We start from the raw sequence: 27,849 nt of genomic DNA on the forward strand, positions 1-27,849 counted from the left end.
GAACCAACAGAAATATATCAACTGAATCGGAAACTGTGCTGTGCAGAAGTCAACATTGAGTTTCAGCTCATTGCCGAGCTGTCCAGCCGCTACTTCATTCTTTTGCTGCACCATGACCGTGATCACAGAGCAGCTGTGTGCATGACGTGTGAATTATCGCTGACCGCCATTGTTTATTTCCTAGTAAACCTCAAATATTGAGGAGACTAGCTGGTGCACATAGTTGAGAAATAAGCAGCTAAAAACACACATTTGATCTGGAAGCCTAAAACAGGCACAAAACGTGACTCACTGCGTTGTGAGAATGTCCAGGTTAGAAGATCTTGTTGTACTATGGTTTCTTTCTGTTTGTCTGTCCCCGGGGCTGGACTCACATAACCCTCCATCTCTGTCTCTCAGGGGATCCTCTAGGACACACAAACACAGACACATAAGCACATAAACACACTGCAATAACAAGGTGAGAAACAGTTTTGATTTACCTGAGAGTGGAATACAGAACATCAGCACCATCCTTTATCTATAATACAATCTTTATGAGTACATAGTATGTCTTGACTTTCATCTCTGTAATATTAATCTATCCACAGTATGCCATTAGCATCTTTTGAAGGAGAAAGTGTTGGCTCTTGAGTCCTGACCAAAAGAAAAATTAAAATGAGTTTTAGGGTTGATGAAAATCATTAAAGATGCGCCGAGTCAAATTTTGTCTCAAGTTAACATATTTAGCTATCACATTTAATGGTAGTTGTTTGAACCTGTATATAAGCACTTGCAAATATGTCTGTCACACCTTGAAGTGAAAGTTTTCTGACACGTCATGTATAGTTTCTGAACAGAGACAGGAAGTCACTCCGTAATGAAGGCTGTGCGATCGGTGAACAACAGAGCCGAGAGGGGAACACGAACAAAACACTGCTTTCCATCAACACAGTGGAGCTAACAGGCTTTCCCCACAACCACGGAGAAAGGATGGGGAATGAGAAAGAAAGAAAGACAGAGAGAGAGAGAGAGAGAGAGAGAGAGAGAGAGAGAGGAGGAGGAGAAGTGGATCTTCAGATAAAGCTCTTGTCTCTTTGCCCATTGAAAGGCCCTGCAGCCACATCAACCTTTGTGAGGGGGAGACACAACGATCAGGCAACCAACTTGGCTTCTCCTCCTGGCAAAACGTTCTCCAAAGAAAAGAAGAGGATCGAGAGGAGGAGAAAGAGACCTTCCCTCGCACTTGTTCGCCACTCTGCCTCTCACAATGCCGTATCTATCCGAATCAACAGACTTGTCAGCCAGACAGCTATAAGCGATTTCCAACGCTGTTATAAAAAGGGACCATACCTAAGCTGAAATGTGTGTCCTCTATTGTGTGCTTGTGTGTGTGTGTACAAGCGAAGGCAGAATCTCTGTTCACAAAAGATGCACATAAATATGAGAGGAGATGCATAGAAGTCAAAGGAATCTGCCCAGTTTGATACTGAGTCCACCTTGAGGAAACGCTACATCTGCTATTGAGTCATTTTTTTGAAACGACTGACAAACAATAGCACACGATCTGTTCTCCTTTCCAATGCAAATCAACCTTACCCTATGCTTTTATCCAGGGTGGTGAGGTCCTGCAGCAGCAGATTTTACTCCTGCTCCTTAATAAAAACACAGCGGGGTGCTTAGTTGTTTATAACAGTCAATTCCAGGTGCGCTTGTAATTGGAAGATCAACTTTATTAACAAATTAGACAAGACCCTGATGAAGACCCTGATGAAGGCCACAAAGCCGAAACGCGCCGTCTAATCTTCGAACTACATGTACAAGTGTTGCTGGAACATTTTGACCTCTTCTGAGCCTTTCACTCTTCATGTACTTGGTAGTTGGTGAAGTAGAAAATTGCTTGCTCCTTCAGTTAATTCCAAGTATAAATCAGCATCAGGTTCATTTGTTTGGATTCAACAACCAACTGAGAAGTGTTGGTGTTCATGTGTGTTTGCCTTCATACAGCAGGTCAACAAGAAGCTAACCTGCTGTTCTCACTATGTTCTCAGGACCTGATTACTACAAATGTTTGGTTCATGCAGGATTCGGAGTGTGTCACACCCGACTGCGCACATATAGTCCACGTATTTACACAAACACATATGTCTCGGAGGGCTGTTCCGAATGGGATGTGTAGTGTGTGAAAATGACTGAGAACAAACATATTTGGGTCTATTGTGTGTGTTCAAACAGAAAATGTCTGTAGCTGCAATGTGGGAACTTGTGTCAGGAAAGCGTGTGACTGTTGACACACTTCTGTGTTTTGTCAGTGTGGAGGGCCAAACAGACGGGGGGCTGTCGCTTTTCAAAACTCAGTAGTAGGGGTTAACAGTTCTTTTTTAGTAAAAAGTGATGGATCTTTAAACATATATGTATATCCTCTATAGGTGGTTTTGCGTGTGGCGAATGATTAAAGTATTGCTTCCATATTTATTTCTTTGAAAACATGTTGTTTTCTTTTTGTCTCTTTCCTTTTGTCTTCTTTCTTTACATTTTATTTCCTCTAAGAAACTTCTAAGTAACAATGTATTGACATGTACATATTTATATATAGTTGTTTAAAAGTATGTGGGTGTTTGTATAGACACGTGCATAATATTTATGTTGTTTGTTGTATACTGCGCGTATATAGGAATACAGTACAACTAACCATATTGTAAATTTATATTTCAAAGAAAAACATACATTACACAGTACAAAACTAAGATTAACAGAAAATGTATAAATTAATGGAAAAGAGGAGGGATTAAATAAGTTTATACTATTTGAGAGTTTGTTTTGTATGATATCATGCACTGTTTGTCTGTATTACTTTTTATATTTTTCTTTCTTCTCTATTTTTTTTTCTTGTTATTTTTACATGTTTGAAATAAACTAAACTAAACGTTGTCGTTAAGGCATCTTACAGAAAATATTGACCTTGGTCTCAGCTGATCCCTCGGGACGCTAAGGTGTACGGCAGCAACGCCCTTGTTTACATTTAAGGACGCTGAAGTTTTCCTTTTTTCTTGTATTTATTCAACCCACATTAGGAGTAACATTAAACAATGTCCTATAGTTGAACAGAAAAAGCTCAGAATCAGACTTACACTCTCCGTGTTATTTAACCAAATCTTGTTCCTGCTTACATGAAAACTTCAAACTGGAGTTGTAATTGGAAAAAAACAAAATAAATTATTTGTTAGAAATCTTATTTATGCTGCAAAGCAATATCTGTCTACTGATTTGCTGTTTACTTCTTGACTTGTTACTCTATAAAAAACATTTAAGTGATGATGAAAGATCGAGCTGATCCAGTTGTTGTTTTTTTTTCGTGATGGTCATGCTGTGTGTGAGAGTGTGTGTGTTTGTAAAGTGAGACACTTGTTCACTGGAGCTCTCTGCTTGAAGCAAACTACTCATTATTGATGACCTGGCTTTGCTGCCCAGTGAATATGGCTGTCTGCCTGTCTAAACGTTGATACATTGTTCAGTGTACAGGACACTCTCACACACGCACATGCATGAGGCATCATCATGATTGGTGGTTACACTATCAGGATATGTGTGTGTGTGTGTGTGTTTCCAAACTCACTTTCTTAAAGAAGGATTCTAAATGTATTTTCTTTGTCAATTAACTTCTATATAACTATAACTATATAAATAACCAAACATACTACCTAATCAATATAACATCCATCCATCCATCCATCCATCCATCCATCCATGATCAGCTGTTGGTGTAGATATATTCAATCTGCAATTAATAATCCAATGTTAATAATTTGATCAAATTAATTCTCATAATGATTAGTTAGACATACTTATTTTAAATATATCACCATGGAAACATCCGGTTAGTCAACTACAGAAAGCTAGTTGAGCTTGTTAGCTGACTGAGGCTCGACAATATGTTCTGATATGTACTGCAAATGTTGCTCCTTATAATTGTGAATATTTGTTACAGCAGGCAGTGTGGACTGATCAGGATATTCTTCATACCAAGTTCATCAAGACTCCACAATAAACAAAAAAATGAAGCTAAGAAAGAAAACCAGAAATTGAATAAACTATAAACAAACAGGCAACAAGTCAATAACACACCGGAATCTTTAAAAACACATTTTTTTCTTTTTCCCCTTAATGATTTACATTCTTCTATTTCTTTTTTTCTTGCAATTCTAACGTGATTCTTCTCTTCCACTGCTGTCATCTCTCCCTTTTCTTTCTGTCCCTTCTTCCTTCTCTCTCTGCAGCGCTGTTGTCCAAGGATAGGACATGCTGCAGGTGATGAAGGTAAATCATCGAGGACATAATTAAGAGGCTTATGAGGAGGAGTGTGTGTGTGTGTTAAGCATCACATTAAAAAAAGGGAAGCTGCATGCAAACAGGCCTCACAGTTACACAAACGCTCATTTTTATTCACCGACAAACACACAGACACCCAGCCTCGGGGGTTTGACCTTATACAGTGGAGTTAAATACCTCTCTGGCCTCATTTGGTTGTGTCTGAGTACACACACACTCACACACACACACCAGCACATTGCCTTTGGTGTGTTTTAAGCACCAATGAAGGACTCATCAGACATGTTCATCTAGTTCCCTCACAAATTTGAATGTTTACTGCTCACCCGTCGGCCCTAGAAGCCTCTGTGAGGAATTGCTCGTATGCGTTTGTCCGTCGCTGCGTATGTGTGTGTCTGTGCATGTTCATGCTCTTGTGTGTGTCTGTGTAATCAGGAACTCGGCTTGATCCCCTCTGGTATGTGCTTTGGGGAGTGTTTGTCAAAGGGCAGCAGCACAGCCTGAAGTAACAACAAAAAAGGGCCTTTGCCGGCTTTCCTCTCCTTGCTCAAAACTTGGTGAAATCTTTTTAATGATGATATTTAACTGTTTATTTTCAATTAGGGAATACTTCAGCTTAAACTGCACTTTATTATTGGACACTTTTTTTCCCTTAAATCTGTTAGCCTCCCAAAAAAGTTCAACATGCTTTAGAAATGTTTACGCTGGAAGCAACGAGGGAGTTACTGTTCCTTTCTGAAAACTTTGTCACGACCAAATAAGGCATTGTTTAAAAAAAAAAAACTAGCAACAGGTTGTGTGTATTTTACATGAATATTTCTTTCTGTCAAACATGATCAGATTGTATGTCCCTTTCTGCAACCAGAAGAGGGTGAAAGCCTGAGAAAATACCCAGTGTTAGATGTCAGGACAAAGTGTGCCGGAGTATCTGAGTTACCGAGGTTATCGGGAGTCCACCTCACATTTCAGATAAAAGAAGAAAATAAACGAGTCACATTTAGTGTCTTTTTGGTTAGACATTATGATTATTTCCTTACCGTTGCTTGTGATGGCCCGGGCCTCGATTTCATTAGCTTTCCTCTTGGCTACATCCGCAAGCACCACCTCGCCCTTATCGCTGGCAACATAATGGAGGTCCTTTTGAAGGTAATGCAAGAGAGAAAGAAACGTGAACGTTAATCTAAAATGAATCTAGGCTTCCATGACAATAGGACTTTGTGTGTGTGTGTGTGCATGTGTGTGTGCGTGTGTGTGAGAGTGTGTATGTGTGTGTGTGTGTGTGTGTGTGTGTGTGTGTGTGTGTGTGTGTGGGGGGGTGTTTTGGCGGGAGAAAGAAGAAACAGATGAAATGACAGAAAAAAAAATGAGCTGTTTGAAGACCGACATCAGAAGAGCACCAGTTGGATGAAATGCCGGTTCCTCCAAAAACTTTGAAATCAGCCCCCAGCCCCCTCCCAACACACACACACACACACACACACACACACACACACACACACACACACACACACTCAGACAGACACGCACACAGACCCTCGTCTCTTCGGTTTTGTACTCCGACGGATGTTATCTGTCACATTTCAAAAGTGGGAGAGGAGGCGAGGGACTGTTCACCTTTCAGAAACGCTGGTACACTCTCTTTGCAGAGGAACATATCCAGCAGAGCCCATTACTATATCAGCCTGTGAAAATATTGGAAACAGCATGTATCCTCTGTATCTCCCTGTTTGAGTCTTCCTGGCCATAAAGAGAGATTAAATTGCTAAATGATGTCTGAGGGTGGCTGATTTTTATTTCATTAATAATCACACTGTGAATCAGACCGCTGGACCCGTTTTAAGGTTACAAGCAAAGCTGAGGTCATCGAATCTGAACACCTGAAACGTAAAGTATAGATCTTCCCTCAAAGCATCATCAAAATAAATTAGATTCAGTAAGCTTAATAGTCCTGTGAGGGATACGTGCTGCGTCCGTACTGTGTCTCAGCTCTCAGCAGGTTCGGAATAAGCTGAGCCTTCATGCGTTAAAAGTTACAAAAATAAAACAAAGGCAATAAATTCAAATCTAAAACGCTTTGAGGGTGCCGGTGAAGCTGAAAGCTGTGACACTACTCTATGCTATATGTTTGTTGTGAACATTGTAGCCAGTGACGGTCAGACTAACATCCAAACCGTCCTTTACTGAAAGATGTTAAGATTGGTTTATAATATCTATGAATAAATCATCTACAACAACAATTAATTTTGCAGTAAAATCCAAATATATAAATACTATTTACATCGAAATGAGATAACGATTTGTCTGAAATTAATACTAGTATTAGTATGACTGTGCTGAACTATTTGATTTAAAATGAGAATAAATCATGACATACAATCAGCTGAGTTTAACAAGAGAGTGTTTCCTGACATGAACATTTGGACTGTATAACCACAGCATAGAAGTCGATTAAAGGATAATGTAAACAGTATCAACCGTAAATAGATCACACATTTTTCAATTAAAAAAAACAAAAACAAAAAAAACAACTGGGGCAGCAGCATGATGGTATAAAACTTGGTGTCGGGCAGAGAGGTCACTGATTTGAAGCTCTGAGATCGGCTGTGAGGAAAATGAAAAAACACACCCTAAACAACGATCGACATGTTTCCCCAGTCTCTCCAGTGGAGCCCGTCAATAACCTGCAGTAAAGGCCGAAAAAGTACTGGTCAGCTACCAGCATGAAATTATTCCTGTTGGTTGGAAGAAGGATGCCTTGAAGGAAAAAAACTACAAAATGTGAATTGATAATGTAAACTATACAAAGGCAAAAACACATAATTACTGCACACTGAAGCCAACCTCCTTAATTGATTAAACACAGAGTGAATTAACCAACAACCAACATCCACGGACCCAAAGAGAGTCTCCTCAGAGTCGCCGTGTTTCCTCAAGACGAATGCAAGTCGGAGGGCCCATCAAAGGGTACAGCATGTTAAGGAAAGTCTTCCGCCTCAGCGACATCACAGGACATCAGTGCCGTGACTCAGGGCTCGCCACATAACCCTCAGCTGGCTAAAGCCTCCCCCCAGCTGAGCCTGCACCCAGCTCTAATACCCCCATATTGTCACCATGCTTTTGTACCCCAAGAGGGGGAAAAAAAAAAAGAGGAGGGGGGGGTGCTGGTTTCCAAACGAGGAGGGGAGCGGAGAGGAAGGCAAAGAGGGGGGGAGTAAAGGAGAATGAGAGAGAGCTGCTGAAATTGAAGAGTATGAATGGGAACAGATTGGGTAATTATAGTGTGGTGCCTGCCCTCTGTGGTGACGAGTTGGAGGAAATGCGAAAATGGCCGACAACAAAATGGCCTCAAAAGAACCCAAATCGGCTCCCAGGACTGAGGTGGCTAATTCACAGGACATGGCCCCTCAATTAGATATGAGTGAGGCTTCTTAATTGATAACAAACAGAGCGGCAGAAGATTAAAAGAGGCAAGGAGGAGCGGAGGCATTACAGAGAATTGATAGTGAGGTGTGTGTGAGTGAGAGTGAAAGAGAGACGAGGAACAAGACATAAAAGATGTTAAGCAGAGAAATTCACAACAAGGGTTTTCATGTGAGCGGCAGTGAGAGATTGTATGACAGACAGAACAGAACAATATGAACATTTGATGCCGGGGCGCTTTATTCCAGCTTAGCTCCTCATAATACTGTCTGAATCTGGAGAGAGCGACCCAGAGAAAGAATAAACGAATGAACAAACGTGGAACAAGAGAGAGAGGAAGAGGGAGTGTGAAAGAGAAAGAGAGAGGGAGAGAGGAGTATCAGCTCGACTAAGAAGGGATAACAATAATACTGCATATAAAACCATCAGATATTACACCTCTTATTCCCTGACGCTCAAACGCGACACTAATCTTATTTATATAAGAGCTTTAGGGGTTGCAGTGGCTGATAAAGAGGGCGTTTTAGTGGGCCATTCTCAGGGAGAAAAGGGGGAGTAGAGGGGGGTTAGGTGTTGCTGTTGGTGGACTCTAAGAGCCCCATATTGACTGATATTTGGGCTACCTCCAAATAAATGAGGGATTAGGTGAACTGGCACACGGCAGCGCTTACGACACATAAATAGCCGTGTTTGACGTCTGTGGATGGGAAACAGGATCGATGAGAAGTACATGAACGCTCTCGGAGGATTTGCACACTGTTAAGGCATTATATGCACATGTACAGTATATAAACTTAATATAGAGTGGTAAATGCAAAATCTCCATATGCAGTGTCTGATTTTTTTTTTCTTTTCTAACTGTGATTGTATACAATCGTACATTTTTCTTTATAAAACGTCCAACCTGCGATACTGCTTTCATTTGAATTCTAAACAGTTGGAGCCATTTACTAATTATGGTTTTGTGTATACACGTGCTGCAATCAGGCTCGTCAACATTTGCACAACAATATGGAACAACTTGTTGCATTTGGTGTAAAAAGGTTTAAAGAACCGTGGTATTCAATAGATAGAAAAAAAGATTCTTATTCAAATATCTTGCTTTTTAAATTGCTCGTCTTTTATGCAGTCTTTGCCTGTATGCGTGAATCTGTCTTTAGAAATGTTACCTATACCTTATATAACTCTCTACTTACGCTTGAACCTGTACATTCAAATCTTTTCTTTTTTTTCCTGCAGACAACAGCTAAACTTAAGTTTATCTGACTGGTTTCCATTAATTTATTCCAACAGTATTTCCAAAAACCCTGAAATGTTAACAGCATTTTATTTTAAAGTAAAGTACCAGCATGTACATCTGCCATGGATGAAAAAGACAAACATGTTAACCTCTCTGGATCCTAAATTAGTTTGGAATACAGACCGAGTGTAAGGCTTTTGTTACTATCTTTGTTTCTTGTTCCTGTATATTTGCCTGTTTGATAATCTGAATATCAGCATCAAACATGGTTCTAGAGAGAGAGAAGCCTCTGTTCTTTGATTGTCAGGGATGGGCACTGAACAGTGATCATAGGCACATATATTAAGAAAATAAAACATGTGCTGGTGCAAAAGGGAATTTCAACTTGCCTGAAATGCAAAAAACCTGAGTGTATGTACAAAACACGTCTTCAGGAACTATTTCCTGCGCATGACGGCATTTTCTCACCTTGCACACAAGGATGCAAACCCATTAAAAACACACTCACACCTTGTATTCTAACACACCTGTTAACCAAAAGCGTTGTGTTTGACTAACACTTCTATCAGATGGTGCTGAGCACTTAACACTTCAATAAGGCTAATTACTCATTTGAGCAACAACAATGAGCTTATTGCCGGAGACGAGCAACACCGCCTCCTTCGCTTCCTAAATCACCTCCAAACTGCATCAGATAGGGAAGGAAGATAGGTGAACCCAACCGACACAGCTCGTGTTTCCAACAAGAGACACTACAAGCTCCCATTGGGAAACAAAAGACCTGGAATCTGATTCAACTATCACATCATTTAATTTAATTAGCGAGCTACATCAAGAGTAAAAAGAACCAGGAATGAAAAGAGAAGGAAAAAGGGAGGGAGGTGGAGAAAAATAACTCGTCGGCTTGACTTGGTTAACGACTGACCTAATTGGTAACATTATCAACTCATAATCAAAGGCTAATTAGGGAGCTGTGCCAATTATGAAAAAAAAAAAATGCAAATGACTCAGTAACCCCCTACTACAAATGCTACCTCCACCTCCTCTAAAAACACCCCCGCCTCCCCCAAGTCCTCCTCCCCCTTCATTTAGCCTGACACTAAAGTGTTTCATTTTAACAAAAGCTTTCTTTTTGTGGAGAAAAAAAAGCTTGGAGGGCTTCTATTGTTAGCTGGGAAACAATGGGGCCTAAAGGTGGTGGGGGTCTGGTCATAGGGGGGGGGGGGGGTGTATCATGCTGAGCATTTCCAGAAGAGGTGAGGGTGTGCGTTTTATCTGTGTGTGCTTCAAAGTATGCATTTTCTCAAGTCGATGGTGCGTTATTGAGTTCTGCAGGCAAGTTTGGAAGTTAAAAAGAGTTTGCTGAGGTTGGGGGGTTGCCCTCATTAACCCCCCTCCACCTCGACTCAATCAGCCGACCAGCAGGTTAAAGCAACAACACAACCTAATTAGAGGCAGGGACAGAGTGAGGGGTGAAATGTCAATGTCTTCCTTTTCTTTCTCTTTCTCTCTGTCACTCTTTTCAGATGCTGAGCTGCTGCTCTCTTGGGTGCTGAGGCAAAGAACTACCACAAAACGCTTGTTCCCACAAACTGTTACAAGCAGGTTGTAATTGAGTGCTGTTGGATCGAGTGTCGTTAGCGTACCTCATGTGTATTCACAAGTATGTTAGATATCCTATTCCAAAATATGAAGAGCTATCATCAAAATCAGAAACTTTGTCTGGCCCTGGACCTTTGTGCACCTTTTCATTTTTTATCGCAAACCAAAGACTTATTGCCGTCATAAACCCAACGTAATGACTGACATTTTTTTTTAACAGTATACCTTTTTTTTTTGAACGTGCAAAATACAAAAATCTAAAATGAAAACATTTTAAAAACTACAAAAAATAGCAATCATATTGGCTGATACCTGTTTTTAATTGAAATCTGCCACTTGCCTTCATTTTATGCCTTTCATTTAATGAATTGAGATGCATTTTGTCAAGTCATGTTAAATGCCTTTTTTGATTGTCCAGTGAATATTAAAGAAACACTCTCAATGTTGTCAGTATCTACATCGAAGTATTAAGAAGTATTTACTATTGAAATAAAACCAAATCATTGTTACAATGATGAGGTAGCAAAACCTTCATTCACCTTCTCTCATATATTTTGCATCGCTCATATAGTTTTCCATCTACACCACTGCCCCCTCCTCTGCTCTTTGCATCCCCTCCTCTGAACACTTTCAAGGTCCACAGACTCGACTCCACCTTTTCAATTCGGCTTCCCAGCAGCACTACTTAGTGGGGAGGTAATTGGAACCAGTGCTATCAGTGTGATTGAGAGGGAATGAGGAGGGTGTGTTGTGTGTGTGTGTAGGTGTGTGTGTGTGTGTGTGTGTGTGTGTGTGTGTGTATGTATGGGGGTCGGTATTAATGTCTAAGGTGTTGGTGGAGCCTAGAGCAAAAGGGGGGCCCCATGAAAAAGGGGGTCAAACACATAGAGGAGCATTTCAGCGTGGAGTCTAGGAAAGAGCGAGTTGGAGGGAAGATGAGAGAGGAAAGGAGAAGGCCAAGGAGAGGCCGTGAAAAGATAGGGCCCCATACTGAGATCACATCTGCTCTGTGACGGACAATACACAGACGCAGTTGTACAGGTTACAAGTCAAAGCCAAATGAAAGCGTCAACAGTGAGTGGACAATAACAGCCTGTTGACTGTTAGTGGTCTTTTGTTTTGTTGTTGTCTAACTTTAGTCAGTATTTTTCTGAATACTGTTTTAGATTTCATTGAAAAATTCCTCCTGCTATAAATTATGAGACAAGACTTGCTTTGATGACGTGGACAGCAAAACAAATCTTTTCTACATTAACACTTTGATCCTCAAATAATCCTGCATTTGTTTTTGTTGTGGTGTGCAGTCATCTAAAACAGAGTGTATGTTATATTCATAATAAAGAACATATATTTAGACTATAACATGTTTTTTAATTATCATTTTGTAGAAATAATGATTCTTAAGACACCTGCAGACACCCTGATTTTGGCCAGACTCAAATTGATCTAACCTTTTCTCCTCTAATCATTTTGAAAGATTGTCAGAGCATTTTTCAAGACAGCAATATGAAGGAAATCTTCTTTCCCCTCACCATGAATAAGTCCCGGGCTTCTAAATCTACGGCAAGCAGGAAGGCCTTTTCAAAGCGCTGGTGTCTGTGAAGAGATTAGAGACAGTTTAAGAAGAAATAAGAATACAATCATAATCTAAATTAATACATGCACTGGATTAATATACATTGATTGACGGATCAGCAGTACATATGTCCTCCTTTCAGTGACGCCACACACAAACAACCACCCACATACAGCTCTACATATAAAACTGTCAATAACTGAACTGAGAGTAGTGGGTCCTCTTCTTATTATCCTGTATTAAAGCTGGAAAAGAAAGCGCTCTATCTCCCAGTGCAAAACACCTCAACTTTCCCTCGACTCGAGCCAACATGAAACAAACAAACACGAGCAGAGAAGGGAGATGGGGTGTGTGTGTGTGTGGGGGGGGGGGGGGGGGGCTTCCTTCATTTGATGTCGATGGAGAGAAAAAGAATGCAGGTAGGTGATAAGAGAGGAGAGGAGGAGGGATGCCAAACAGCGCTCACGCTCAGCTACAGAGGTAGAGAAAGAAAGAGAGGAGGAAACAGGAGGTAATTGCACGATGGAGAGTGGTAAGCAGCGGTGTGTGGGAACAACAGGGTCTATTTCAGTCAAACAGGCATTTCAAAAGGCTCTCATGGCAGAAGGGAAAATGAAACAACAGTCTAAACAGGTGCATGCGAGGTGCTTTGCCTTATGAATGACTCAAAGCTGCATCAGTGTGTGTCGAGGACATTCAAAAGCTATTTCTTTTTAGATTTTCTTTTTGAATGGCAAGGTGAGCAGCACATACGCTGGATTTAATTGCATCTTTAATGGATGTGAGTTTCTGAAAGAAACAGAAAGTCTTATTCTGATTCTGCCCGTGATGATAAAATAATTCTGCGATAGAAAACGTTTTTTAATATCTTGTAAAAACTGAGAAAATGTGCAAATATTAAGTGAGCCGACGAAAGGGAAAATCTTTTAGTCGTTGATCAGATGTGTGACGATGTCATTTGAACTTTAATCTGCTTTTTTCTCTCCTGATTTACTGACCTGTGTCCTGAAGGAGGATCATACAGCTTATCTGTACATTTAAATGCATAACATTTTTAGAGTACTCCTGAACAAAATTCCCCAACATTGAATCAAATAAGTTTCCTTCAACAACTACAACGGGTTAAACCTCATCCCCAAAAGCCTTCCTGCAGACCGATTATACATTTAAATGGTTAGCTCACAATTTACATCGATTTGAACAAGCTTGCCTTAGTCCTGTTGTTGTCTAGTCTCTGATGACGTTATGGTTGAGTGACATGTTAATATACGCATCTATATATATATGAATATAACAAGACGTGTTGTAAAGATATGGTGTTGGCTTCAAAGATGTAATACCGCTCTAAGATTCATATTTTATACAAATATTTTTTGTCATAAATTTTTGTATTTGTAAACTTTTGTATTTTAACCTAAATTGGGCATCGAGTATGCCCTCTTCAGGATGGAGGGCGGTGGAATATCTATTATACGTAATGCATTTATACACTGAACTGTCAAAGATAATAATAAAATTCAGAAATAAAAGAAAAATGAATCGATTCAAAATATAAGCAGTACTAAGGAGGACAGATGCAACACAGCGCAGGGGAAGTTACCTGAGGAGGTGGTGAAAGAAGCGGCGGGCGTACTTGCTGATTGGTTCTCTGTACTCAAGTATCACCACATCAGACAGAGGAGCAGCTGGAGCATAAAACACTCCAAGAGCAGCTTCCAACTGGGCTATGAACAGTAAACACAAACAATTAATAAGTATAAATCAGCCCGGAAGTTAAATGTATTTTAAATGATCATGTTGAAACAAAGTTATATAATCTGCTTATTTATCAGTGACCTTAACCTTTAGGCTCTTAAAGCTCCTAACTTCAGAGATCAACAAAACTTAAAATAAAACACTAACTGCTAAGGCTTTGGATCACACAGCCAGATTATTCCCACCAGACAACTTTTAAAGTTACAGAAGCATCTATTAATGATGAACCATTATGTGAATTTGCATTTCATAAATGTTTCACACAGGACCCCACCCTCCCGCTCTGTGTTCAGCTCCATCCTCAGCAGGTGGTTGGTGACCAGACTCAGGCCTCTGTAGCACTCGTCTCCCATGATGCTCCAGTCCATGGCCTCCAGGATGCCGAGTGCCTCTCTGACCTGACCACATCGCAGGCGCTGCTGCAGCAGCTCAGCAGGACCCATCTGGCCTCCAGTCAGAGCTCCTGTCATGGCAAGTTTGGTTTGAGGCGATTTTACGATTGAATCAAGCAACATTATATTACAACATTATAATGTAATACAATTAACATATAAGATATAATTTTGTCTCTCTGACAGTTTGAACATAAGGTTTGATGAAATTTCATATTTATATATGTCTTATCTTCTGATGTTTTTATATACAAATTCAAAACCTGTCACAATTGCCCATGAGTAAGAATAAAAGCATTATTTTACACCCCCAATTTTTCAATGCAAAAACAACAAACAGCAAAACCAGAGTAACACAGAAATGAAAGAAGAACTCTTGTTATCTTGCCAAAATGTTCTCTACACTTCAAACATACAAATCTCTTAATTTCTCCATTTTTTTTACTCCACATTTTTAGAAACTTTCAGAATGTAGTTTTCTTTCGATCTTAAAACAGGTTCTGTTGGAGAATTTTATGAAGAATTATGACACTTGATATATATACATATAAATATACATCGTCTTTTTAGCAGACGAGAGGCATGTAACAGGTCTTCAGACCAGAGGTGATTAATTATGCTTTTTGTTTGCTTGTGAGTACATTAGGTCTCTGCTGAATAATGTAAGCAAAAAGGTTTTGTACCCTTTCATGTAAAAGAGGTGTCTCGTGTACGTAAAAGGGCAAAGGTGTTTGTGTCTGTGGCTTCATACGGGAAATGAAGGTATTAAATGCCAGGTAAATGTTCAGTGTCACATGACTTGTTCCTGTAGAGGCCTACAAACATTTTTACATTGATCATCGAGGAGCTACACAATATACTCTGCTACAGTATAGTGTACCTTGTTTATACAATTTGGACCATGTGGCACTCTTGTGGGCAGTGTAGGTGATCACCGACTGACAGCGACACTGTCAATGGGCACTGCTGCAGGCAGGCAGTCAAGTCTAATTAATTGAAGAAGTTGTGTGTGTGTGAGATTGTGTGTGTGCAGGGGGTGTTGGAGCAATTAAAATGACAGGCTTGCAATTAGCAATCCCCCAAATCCCCTAAAGAGAGGGCTAATGTGGCTAATACACCAGCTGAGTGTAGTGTGGTGTGTGTCCATGTTTGTGTGTGTGTGTGTGTGTGTGTGTGTGTGTATGTGTGTGTGTGTGTGTGTGTGTGTGTGTGTGTTGTACTGTGTACATGTGGGTCATTTAGTTCGCTGGTATTGTCTGCTCTTAGCTAACTTTGAGCGGAGACAATGGATCATTGAGGGGACTCTGGCCTGCCACTAAAATGTGCCTAGCATTAATATCAAATGGGGGCAAACATAATGAAAATACACTGAGTTTCAGGTTTCTAAACAATCAGTGAGAATGACGAGATCAGCAGCATCATGAGCACTCAGCAACAAAAATCAAGACCATGCACCACCAACACGCCAAGAAGACTTCAGAGACAAGAGAAAGGTGTTTCACTGGAAAAGATCAAATGATAGTTGAACATTAAGGTTCTCTTAAAGACAAAACAATAAGCTGATGATACATCTATGTGGTTAATGACAGTTTTTGGTCATTAATAAAGTCTGCTTCATAAGCTAGTATAGCACAGGTGGGTTTGAACCTAATTTGCTGAACAGACTTGACTGAATTAAAAAAAAATTCACAAGTGGGCTTCACCTCCAAATTAGCAAACAGAAGCTCGTGCTGAGGAAGACAGAACCTAACTTTAATCTACTTCAATGCCTGCTGAGTCTTTTCCTTTGTGTTTTCAAATTAATATCAACCAAAGATGCCTCAACTCGTGCCTTCAATCTGTCTCATAACCCCACTTCCATCATTTGAGCATAAAAATCTTTCCCTAAATTCTCCAAATAAAGGATTTTTTTTTCCCCCCCTTGCGTGTGCTGAACACATTGCCTGGTCTGCACATCCACAGTCAGTACCAGCGCAGGCCCAGCCGCGGCCAACGTGTGCCCAGATGAGATAACTCCATGCAGGCAGGAGGCTAAGGGTGGGGGTGGGGGTGGGTGGCACTAGGGAGGGCTGCCTCCTACGGAAAAAAGGAACTTGGAGCATGGCCAAGTCTTTCTTCTTCAGCGCCTCCCGACTCACTCCTTCTGTCATCAAGCGGGCCTTATGAAACAAGTCAATGCAGAAAAGGAGCACAAACAAACAAGTGAGTTGGAGTGTGTATGTGTGTGTGTGTGTGTGTGTTTGTGTGTAGTAGCACGGAAATAGAAGAATACGCATATGTGTGTGGGGGAAAGAATTATCATGGAGAAAAAGACGTGCAGTGACTTTCTTCATCAAAACCTTGGCCGGCGATCAAAGCAGGGAAGCTATTGTTGGAAGACACCCTCCCCTTCTCCTGTGCACACAGGCAAACGCAGTTGAACAAACACACACCCTCATACACACACAAACTCAAATGCACACAATCTTCTACCTTCCTCCCATCCGCCCCCACGCTCCTGCTTTCAAACTTCAGCAGAGAGCTGCGTGCCACTGTCACATTTTCTTTCCAAAGTCACAATTAAAGACGCTACACGAGTGCGCGTGCAGATGTGTGTGAGGCCGTACAAGTGTGTGTTTGTGTATGTGCATGTTAGAGAGAGAGAGAGAGAGAGAGAGAGGTGGCGGTCTGAAAAAAATTTGATTGGCAAACTTTATCTGGGGGCCTCAAGGGACTGCGCAGCCACTGTAAACGATTTATCGGAAAAATGCATCCCAGAATGCACCTGGGGGGCTCTTGCCCCAGGGCGATTATTGAATGACCTCTGAGAGCATGACTCCTACTAACCTTCCCGCCCGTCAACAAATTAACTTCCCTCAGCAGTGAAGAGGTCGACCCGTTCAGCAGCCATATTTACACAGAGGGGTTCAGATACAGTGTCAGATCCCAAACAGAGGAGGAGTCTCTAAGGGGAGGAAGGCACCTTCATAAGGAAGAGACAACAGTGATGGTGTGGCAAGTTTGTAAATTCATTTCTATTTATGTTCTATCTCTGCAGCCTGTCCTGGAATGCACCTGTTTATTTGTTCAATGTAGTGCACACGAGCCCCTCTGAAACCACATTACTGCAGACTACTTTATATAGTCCCATTCATGTTTCAAAATCATCATTTGCAAAATAGATTTTCTTTAGCACACATTTTTGCTGACATATTTGATTTCAAGCACTTCATGTAAAAACTGCCTCTATGATGACAAAGTCAATAATCAAATGGTCAACAACCATTTCCTGATGATCAATAAAAGTCAACAAAAAATGGTTTTAAGCTCCTCAGATGTGAAGATTTTCATCAATGTGTAACATCCCTTGTTGCTGTTTTTTGACACCTTAAAAGTAATCAAAAGCTGATTTTTCAAGAGTGTGTGATCATTTGTTTTCAAATAGGGCTATATTGTCTTATTTCACCAACCTAGTTTGAATCTCAGGGCTGCCAGCGGTCCTCCATGAAGGGCCAACATCAGGATATCGGTTCCCTCTGGGGCTCCTTCCAGCCCAGCCCCCCACCAGAGTCCTTCCAGGCCTCCACAGCAGCGCAGGTGCTGAGCTAGTCTTAAAGTATCAGCTGAAACTACCTCCTCTGCTAACAGTGCCACGCCTAAAGGTGCCAAGCCCAGATCAAAGCACATCAGCTCCCCCTGCCCTCCACCTACCATGACCACAGCCCCAGCAGGGTGCCAAGCCAAGAGGGTGGGTGGCAGAGGGCAGTGGGACAAGAAAGAGACCCCCCGTCGTTGGTCGTACAGGACCAAGGAGGAGTCCCTTAAACCAAGTAGAAGTGTGACCTCAGAGGGGTGACGGGAGCAAGAGACTGGACGGGATGGTAGCGGGATGCGGATGACGGAGAGACGGTGCAGGCGCTCTCGTGCACATTCATAAACACAAGAATGGGCCCAAAACCCCTCTCTGGCTTCTTGGGGCACTGGAGGTATCTCCACTGTTAGCAGCTGGTAGGGCTGAAGAAGGCTAAATCGACAGTCCAGGGGATTGCCTTCTGTCCGGATAGAGCTGAGAACCTTTAAAAGGGAAGAAATGTAGAATTATTACATCATAGAGTGTTTAACTGATGTACACTTTAACATCCTCCCTGTGAATCGTATCCATTCATTTAATAAAATCACAAAAAGTTATTTCATGACACTTGACATCATTTGTACTCTTGTACTCCGTTCAATGTCATGTACCACAATCTTAGTTGATCCAACAAGCTGACAGCAGTGCAATGGGAATCTCCATTTTCAAGGGCAGAAATTATGAGCAGAACCAGACCTGTTGGTGAGAAGCCATCTGCCAAGAGAGGCTGGGACTGATCCGCGAAAAAAACAAAACAAACCCAACAACAGCAGCGTCTAAGAAAAGTTCTCTTACTTCTACTACTTGTTATTTGGAGGACAATAATTGCTCACATGTGTCATAGAGTGTTCAGCATATTCACAGCAAAAAAAGCGATTGGATAAAAGCAATGTAAACTTGAATTGAGAAACTACTGCCAAGCGTCACAAAGCAAAACTGAAACTTGATCTGTTCATTTTGTGGCTGGTTTAGCCTTTCCTTCTTTTTGACAATGTTTTTGATCACTGATAAATAAAAGAGGAAGACAGAATGAGTCATAAAATGGCAGTAGCTACAAACACCCCTCGAGATGGAAGAAATGTAGCCCTCCTATTTGCTCATAAACACATGGCTGTCAATCAGCTCAGCTAATGATAAGAGCTCATTTTAACTCAAGGTCAACAACATCTTCTCCCTGAGCATGCCACTGTTTGGCACCTAGCGATAAACAACACCCTCTGTTTACCTGTGTGAGGAGCCAAGTGCTCAACAGCATTCCTGGAAAGTGACAAGAAACGAGCAATTTTTTTAGTTTATTATTATTTTGTTATTATTCTTTAAAATAATAATAGCAGGAAAGAACAAGAAGAAATCACAGAAATATTTGACCAATAGTCGAACCCAGAATTAAGATTATTCATCCCTGGTGGGTGTGGGCACAATGGCCCCGCTTAGCAAGCAAACATTGACACTGAGGGAGATGTCACAGTGGTACTGTGGATAAAACATCCACAGTGAAACCGTAGGTGGATGACAGGAGACAAGAGACAGTACTATACAGAGGCCCAACACTTCCACAGTCGCTAACAGAGCTTTTAAGGAGAGATTTCACCCTACCAAAGCCTCTATCAGAGCCTTGCATTGACCGTGGCAGCTTTGGCTAAATGAGCCCATTTCTTTTCGCCATGCTGACAGAAAGAGGGATCTGCTGTCTGCCTACCTTCCTTTCCTTTCCCAAAGCTGCACGGCCCAGTTTTTTGGCAGGCATTGCCAGAAAGGGACTTAGAGGGAGGAAGAGAGGAGTTTTTTTTGCCTGCACATGGTCTACAGCAGGAGAGAAGCAGATGACTGTCCTCCTGAAAGCTTTTTTCCTTCTAGATAATCCCCCAGAGCCAGCTCCTGCTGCTCCACAGGGGGTGGGTGCTATTTGTGTGTGTGTTCATCTAAGGCAGCAGGGAAGAGGGGCTCAATTCATGTAAGAGGTGGGGTATCCTTTGAGTGTGCTGTTCTCTGGATAGGTACATTTCTGCATGGACAAAGTGGCACATGCATTACATAAACTAGCACACAAACAAATAGCAGGAAGTCCATCCGACAGAAAACTGTCACAGGATTCCTACTTCCACAAACGCTGACCCGGCCCCCTCCAAAAAAATAAATAAAAATGAAAATAAATAAATAACCCCCCTCCAAAAAAGACATCTTATCCTCTCAGCTTTTCATCGGGTGCCCAGCTCACTTGTGCCCACCACCCGCTGTGCCAGCAAGCCACCGTGGCACCATTGGGGCTAAGGTGAGGCTGATTCAGCTCTGCCTCCCCCTGATAGGTGACCCTCCAAGGATAGGAGACGGGGGATAGTGTCAGCAGTAATTAGATAATATAAAATGTCCCATTCATCATTTAATCAGTTTTTATTGTATGATAAGTGTTAACGCAGAACTACAGAACATTAAAGATCTAGGTAAGGACCTTTAGCTATAATATATAAATACCAGCAAGATAACGTCCTTACTTTTCCTAGTTTCTGACTTTTACTGAACATGGTGATTAATATGTATAGATGTTGCAAAAAAAAAAGAAAAGAAAAAAAAAGAAGCAACATTTAAAAGGCACAGTGAGGCAAATCCAAATAGTGCTTCAGAGGAGTGCACAGATAGCCCACAGTAAAAACGATATTCCCACACAGTCACCAATTTACAATCACAACATTTTTTAAAGGGATGGCAAAGCAGCATTTTGACTCTGGGTCAACATTTAAGGCCATAGGCCATTTGTGCCTCATTTTACATTCCACATAGACAGAGCGAACGCAAGCAGATGGCCCCTGAAGGCAACACGGCTGATTAGGAGATTAGAGCATGGCACTCATGATCCTCAGGGTTACAGGGCTCAGATGTGTCGGAACATAAACTCTTAAAACTGCAAAATTTCATGCCGCTGTAAGCAGAACATGACACGAACATGACGTAAAATATAAACATTAGCAGAAAAAAAAAATGTGTGCACAAAACTGACTGGGGCTTTTTTTCCTCCTTTTTCAGGACATTTTGCCTTCACTAGATAGGAGAGCTGAAGGTGAGTTAGGAGAGAGTGGTAGATGGCCTGTTGAAAAAAAAAAAGCCTCCTTTGCAGGTGAACTCTCCAGAGTAAATTGTGGCATGTGGAAATACTGTGTTGTGAGAGAATAAAATTGATGAGTTAGATCGGGAGGGCAGTTGAGCAAAGTGAGAGGCAGTGGGAGACTGACAGACAGAAATGTACGCAAAAGGTGATGAAAGAGAGGAAATAAAGAGTGAAAACAGTGGAGAAGGAAAGGGGGAAAAAGGAGGAGAAGGAGACAGACAGACAGAAAGAGAAGGGGGAGACCTCTAGTAAGTAGCTTTCTCCTAGTTATTGGTTTCAGTGACTGGTCAAAACTATTCTTCTCCATTCTTCTTGTCTCTCTCTCGCCAGCACCTTTTTTTCCCCTCCGTGGCGTGAAAGATAAAGCGGACGGGCCCAACTGTGTGGCTGGCCCTTGTTCACAGCAGTGGCCTTTTGAAGCCAATTTTCCAGCTCACGGAGCAGAGAAAGACGGAGAGAGACGGGTAGAGAGACGGAGGGACTTGGAGGGATGAAGGGATGAGGGTTGCTGGTTTGGAGGGGGGGGGGGGGTTGCTGGGAAGTTTTAGGTGTGTGAGTTAGGGTTAGTGTTGAGGTATTGGTGTGAGAAAATGCACAGGCACAGCAGGATTTCCAATCAGAGTATTCCTCATACCTTAACTGTCATAATTGGTACAGCAGATCATAATTGTATGTCAGAGTGAACATTATTCACTAGACCTGAAACAGTGGCCGCAGCATTTCTTGTGTGATTTTTTACAAAGCGAGGAAGCTTGGGGGTAATTCTGTTCTTTGGATTTCACTCTCGACCCTTTCATGGTCCAAATTATGACTACAGCTCATTTTTTCTACTTCACATGCTTTAATTCTGCATATTAAGGCTGCAGCTTTTTATATTTCACAGGCTAAATTTGCCATTTTACACTGTTAATTTGGCTTCTAATACAGTCTAAATCACAGCGTTCTAGCAGGAGATGAACTAGACATTTTGTTTCTATTCAATTATATTTTCTTTTTATAAGATGTGCTCCCTTTGGGGTTTTGTTTCTTGGTACAATTCGTCTAGCTTTAAAGTAAAAAAAAAAAAAAAAAAAGCCTTGCAGCTCATTGGTGAAGTCAAAAATAATTCAAAGACCACAGACATCAGGCAGATCAACAACTGCAGAGAAAGTGTTTGGTGACAGATAACAGGATAGTCATACACTTTATAAACAACAACAACAGCAAAGGATGTTTTCAAACACAAATATATTCAAATATGGCAGGGAAAAAAAAATCATCTTGTTTTCTTTCTATTAAGATGATTCAATTCCAGGTAATGGTTTGTATTTGTGTGTTTGTTTAGGGTGAGGGGAGGGTGGGGGCATGAAGGAAGGATAATTAAAAATGTTAACCAGCTGCATAAAAAAAGACTATATGTGTTTTCCTCTCCTTCCCACCCTCCGCATGCCGTGGCTCCACTTATCAGCAGGAGGATGGGGGTGGGGTGGGGGGATATGAATTAAGACCACATAGGGAAAGAAATCAGACTTTTTTAAATGCCGAGAGACTGGCTAGAAAATTGGCTTAGTGTGGCAGATAGCAAACTGAACAAAAGGAACATATATATGAGCTTGAAGTGATTGAAGTAGCTGGCGTCTCCCGATGTTTGCCCGGCGTTTGATTCCCGCCACGGCTCTTACATAAACTGCTCGTCTAATTTCACACCGCGCATCTGAAAAATGACAACAAACGCTTTCATTAGAGCGCATTGCCGCAGCCCCATGAAGTACTTTAATGTTCTTGAGGCGTGGAGGAAGGAAGGAAGGAGAAAGAGGTGTGTGTGTGTGTGTGTGAAGGAGACAGAGAGAATAAACTAGGTGAAGGAGTGTGATAAATGTGGAAAGTGTTCCAAAAACAAGAAGCGGAAAAAGCAGAGAACAACATCTGCTTTGCTTATTTCAATATTCAAGTAATCCCCCCCAGCTCCCATATGTGAATTTGTTTTCCTAGCATGCAATTGGTAACGCTCATCTTTCCTCCTCCTTGCAGACTCTCTCCCTTCTCTCTCTGGTTTGGAGAAGATTTTGCATATGTTTAACGCAGTACACGGTACTAGGAGTAGAGTTAAGCCCAGTTCAGTAATTTGGGATCTTTCATCTGCATTGGGCACGAGGCCAATCCGAGGTTGACATAGAATTGGGTTGTAGTTAGGGTTTTGCCAGGGGCCATGATGATGTGTATGTGTGTGTGAGCATGTGTGGATGTGTAGGCGTTCTCCTTCGCGCAGCACCAAGGCTTAGTGCTCCTGCTTTCTTCATATGCTGATGCAGGGAGGTGTAACACAGAGGTGCCACCCTTGAGGTGACTAACACACCATCACCAATCCCATCGACCACAACACAGGTCTCCACAGAAAAAAAAAAGCAGCTTTGTTGCTGTTCACTCTGCGTGTGTATGTTACAGAGCGTGCGTGTGAAAGTGTCTGAGTCTGTGGAAAACGAACACACAGATGAACCACATGCTCGCTGTCCTGAGTTTAACTTTACAAAGAGCAATGACAAGTTTTAAGAAAAAATCTATAGATGTTACACATTTTAACAGCCTCTTAAGCAGTTTAGTGTATGTCTCATTGACTTTTTTTCTTTTTCTGTATTTGATCATTATTATTATTAGCTACAATTAGCTTAGCTTTATTTCTCTCTGTCATACTGCAGGCTTAGCAGCCATGTCCTTAGAGATTTTAAGTTGGTCTTTGGCGTGGTGGGATACGTAAACTTACATTGACTTCCAGGCTTGCCCTGGATTTCTTTCTGGCTCAAGTTTCCAAAAAAAAAAAGATCCCTAAGAGACAGCATTATCAGACATTTCCATGAGAACGTGCAATAGTTCAAGGTTGATTATCCAAGCTTTTACTTACTTCAAATTGCTGTAGATCCCCTTGTTAAGGAAAAACTTTCCCCTAGCCTGAACCTATTCTTCAGTGCGAAAGCACAATTAACAAAAAAGTTTTACATTTACAACCTCCAATTGATTGTTCTTCCTCTTTTTACGTAACAAGTTACTTCAAAATAAAAAGAAATAAGATTTTATCATTATCATTTTTTTTTTTTGTAATTGTTGGTCATGAAATCCTGAAGGCACCAAAAATTCAAATGTTCATGCTGGTCAATCACTCATCAAGCCCGACCTGGACTTAGTTCCAGGAAGACCAACATGCTTCAGTTGTATAAGAGCCGCACAGATGCTTTGATGGCTGATATTTCACCAGTTAACTGACATGACTTCCCAGGTACACATCTGCAAAGACCGTCCTGACCCCTCCAGTGATAAATTATCTAAGTCATATATCAAAGTAAGCCTTAAAAGAATAATAACTTTTTATTTTTTGATCTTCATAAAAGAAATTTTACTCTTAATGAAGGATTGACATTATTGAATTTCCTCTGAAGACTAGTCATGTCATCTGACATGTTTTGTTTGTATTTAAATACTACAATGTTTTCTTTTCTTTTTTTTTTTACTTTGATATGTTTCATCTTTTGGATGTGTCTTTTAATAGTGTAAAGCACATTGAGTTTCCTTTGTGTATGAAATGTGCTATATTAATAAACTTACCTTGCCCAGTGTGAGCAGATTTTGAGATCTTTACAGACCAAACACTTTTTAGGACTCACAAAGCAGACCTGTCCATGATGAGCTTCCAGTGGATTCACATACTTTAACCTCCAGCTTTTTTTTAAGCGAACCTTTACACTACCCACAGGAACCCTTATGTGACACGGGCCTGTGTGTGGTTTGTTTAGCAATATAAAATGACACAACAACAACAAGACAGAGGATGTTAGGAGTGATTTGGTTTCTAATGGACCTCCAAAACTTAGACTCCGCCGTCAACCCGTTTATGCAGCTTTTAATATTTTTTTTTTAAGGAAACCACCATGACCTGTCATAAAAGAATTTAAAGATGGCAGATTCATCCTGTGGTATTGATTCCTGTGTTCCATCAATCACCATACATTATGCCACAAAGTGTTCCTGAAGTTCTGGATTAGGATCTACTCCAAAAAGGGTACATAAGTTTCTGTATTCTACATTCTCAGATTTACAATTGTGTGCAGTTCTAGCAGTGCAAACTCTTTCAAAACGGGGTTGCTGAAACTGTTCTGTATAATAAAGTTCCTTAAGTGCAAGAAGTTTTCATATGCGTTTGTTTGTACCTTCAGGCCTTCAGCAGGTGAGCAGCTGAGTAAGACCACGTTGTTCCTGGGAGTGTTTGAAGGAGTCCAGGGCCACAGCTCCTCGTTAAGCTTGTCCAGGTCCCACCACAAGAGTGCCACATCCTGGAGACGGTTGAGACCGACACGTCTGTGAAGCCTCTGACCCTGTCCACTCGCATCGACACAGACTACCTAAACATTGAGACAAAACACACAGATGCACTAATTATAAGCACCTGAACGAGCTTCAGATTTTGTAATAAGGTCAGAAGTATGACGGCAGACACTTAGAGACACAAGCATGGTTTTAAAAAACATCTTAAGAAGGAGGGGAAGTTTTGAGTGTACATAAGTGATTTTGGATTCACTTGCCTGACTTCTGTTAACACTTGAAGGCTGTAAATCTTCCAGACCCCCCCCCCCCCCCCCCGTCCTTCTCTGATCCTGTTATTGTTGATGTCTAAGGTTGTTTTTTATCTTCCATTATTAATGTGTGTGTGTTTTGGTCTGTCAGGCTTGTTGTTTTAGTGATGTGCATATTTTTGGGGAAGGTCTGCCACGCTCTACGGGCCACAACAAAGAGACCCACAGTAATGAGCTCTCGTGGTGCTTGAGGGGGGCACACACACACTCCCAAAGAAACACACACGCATATATATGAATGCATGCATGTATGCACACAAATACACATGTGCATCTGTCGAAGCACTGATCTAAAATGGCATTAAAGATACTCTTTTGTAGATATCAAAGTGCACATTAAACAAACAGAAGTCTTTTCAGAAGGACTTTGGTAGATTGGGATATTAAAAGGTCTTGCTGTCAACTTACAGCACAACTCATTCTTTCTTTAAACAAGCACACACACAAACACTTTTATATTCATACAGGCTTTAAATGCTCTTAATATCAGTAGTCACATTTCCTAACACAGTGCACAAGTGACCGGATTCAATCAAGTTAAATCACACACATTAGTATGCACACGCAACAGAACACGTTTTCATAACTTTTGTCAAAATGCAGGGGAGCGGCCATTACCTAATGCGTTGTAAAAGCAGAATACAAAACTTTTTTTTGATTATTCAAAAAAAGAAAAAAAAAGGCAGAGGAACACAGAAATTAATAAATCAACAAACTGTACTGTATGAGAAGAGCAGGTTTAAGGTTCAGTGGTCCATGTCTGCCCTTCTTGCCCCCTTGGGGGGAATATTTGCTTTGGACACAAAATACAGAGCCAAATTAAAAAGATGGAAGTATATCTGATGATAAAGAGAATGAAGCATTGCCCCCCAAAACAGCTAAATGGCAGATCACTGACAGATTAGAAATGGAAAAAGAAGAGAAGAAATAAAAAATCTGAAACATCACCGGGGTTAATAACACACTCTATATCTACCCCCGCATGCCCCTCTATCCCCACCCGTCTCTTCAAGCCTTTTTTTTTTTTTTTTTTGCTGGCGTTTGCTGGTCAGCAATAATCAGAAACCACTTTCTGTGGGCCGGATTAGTTTACCCCCCCATCGTCCCCCCACTATCCCTCTCCAGCTTAGCCCACTGGACCAGGGCGGTGTGTATGTGGTTGTGTATGTGTGTTGGTTGTGGGGGATGGGTTGTTGGGCGTGCGTGTGCACCTGTGTGTATATTGCAGGTTACATGCACATGCATTGACAGAGGTCTGGACAATATAGGGTGGCTGTGGGGTTGGTGGTGATGGTGGGGTGTCTTATCAGGGCTATGCTTCTGGAGACAGACACATAGAAGGAACGACTGCTTTTATACACACACAGACAGAACACGCACACGCACACACACACACACACACACACACACACACACACACACACACACACACACACACACACACACACACACACACACACACACACACACACACACACACACACACACACACACACACTAAAGGGCCTGGCAGTAATGTGATAATGACAGGGTTAGCTGTTAGCTTGCCTGTGACAGAGGACATAGTGTAGTTTTGTTTAGGGAAAGGGAAAAACGACACTGCAGATACCTGAAACTGAAAAATATGAAAACTCCATCAGATCACAAATCGTTTTTTGGGGAATCATAGACAGACATGGGAAAGAAGCAGAGAGTTAAAGGTCACTGTTTGTGCTTTTATTCACAGGGTTCTGATACTGAATGTATGTTATGACACTGAGCACTTGTGGTGCGAAAGCTCATAAGGGAGTCAAACATTAGTTATCGTAGCCTCTTCCAAGACTGTAAGCGAAACATTTGAATGTTGGAAAAGCAACGTCTCTGAGGTGCTGATAACAAGATATAATAGTCTATTTAGATTCTCAGTAGATTTAGAAGTTTTTTTAAACTTTCTGTCATTGTGAAAAAGTTGTCAAAAGGTATCTTTGCCTTCCATTTATAAATATTAGATTTTGCATTTTTAATTTAACCATTTTTTTTAATCTCTTACACGATGATTAGCATACTGCTTGGCTGTTTGTCACTGAAGTGTATCGTGGTTTTTTTTTAAACTAATTTCAGCAAAAACGTGACATTTTGAAAATGTCAGTCTTTGAACGGACACAAAAATGCATTTGGACAATGATATGAAAAGACATTTCCTTTTTTATTCTCTTTTTCTCTTCATCTTCTTCCTTTGACTGACACACACACACACACACTT

At 41.2% G+C, this 27,849-nt stretch overlaps 1 protein-coding gene across 4 annotated transcripts in view; it reads right to left on the minus strand.

The window, feature by feature from the left end:
- wdpcp (WD repeat containing planar cell polarity effector) overlaps positions 1-27,849 on the minus strand; it is a 71,780-nt gene that overhangs the window by 4,588 nt on the left and 39,343 nt on the right. For all 4 annotated transcript variants that reach the window (XM_079362472.1, XM_079362471.1, XM_079362470.1 and 1 more), the window contains 7 exons: positions 25,185-25,376; positions 17,743-18,346; positions 14,176-14,364; positions 13,747-13,870; positions 12,103-12,166; positions 5,346-5,445; positions 293-407 (listed from right to left, as the gene is read on the minus strand). In XM_079362472.1, coding sequence (XP_079218598.1) covers positions 293-407; positions 5,346-5,445; positions 12,103-12,166; positions 13,747-13,870; positions 14,176-14,364; positions 17,743-18,346; positions 25,185-25,376 — 1,388 coding nt within the window. The remainder of the gene's footprint in view (positions 1-292; positions 408-5,345; positions 5,446-12,102; positions 12,167-13,746; positions 13,871-14,175; positions 14,365-17,742; positions 18,347-25,184; positions 25,377-27,849) is intronic.

The sequence above is a fragment of the Symphodus melops genome, assembly GCF_947650265.1.
Source record: "Symphodus melops genome assembly, chromosome: 15".
NCBI lineage: Eukaryota > Metazoa > Chordata > Actinopteri > Labriformes > Labridae > Symphodus > Symphodus melops.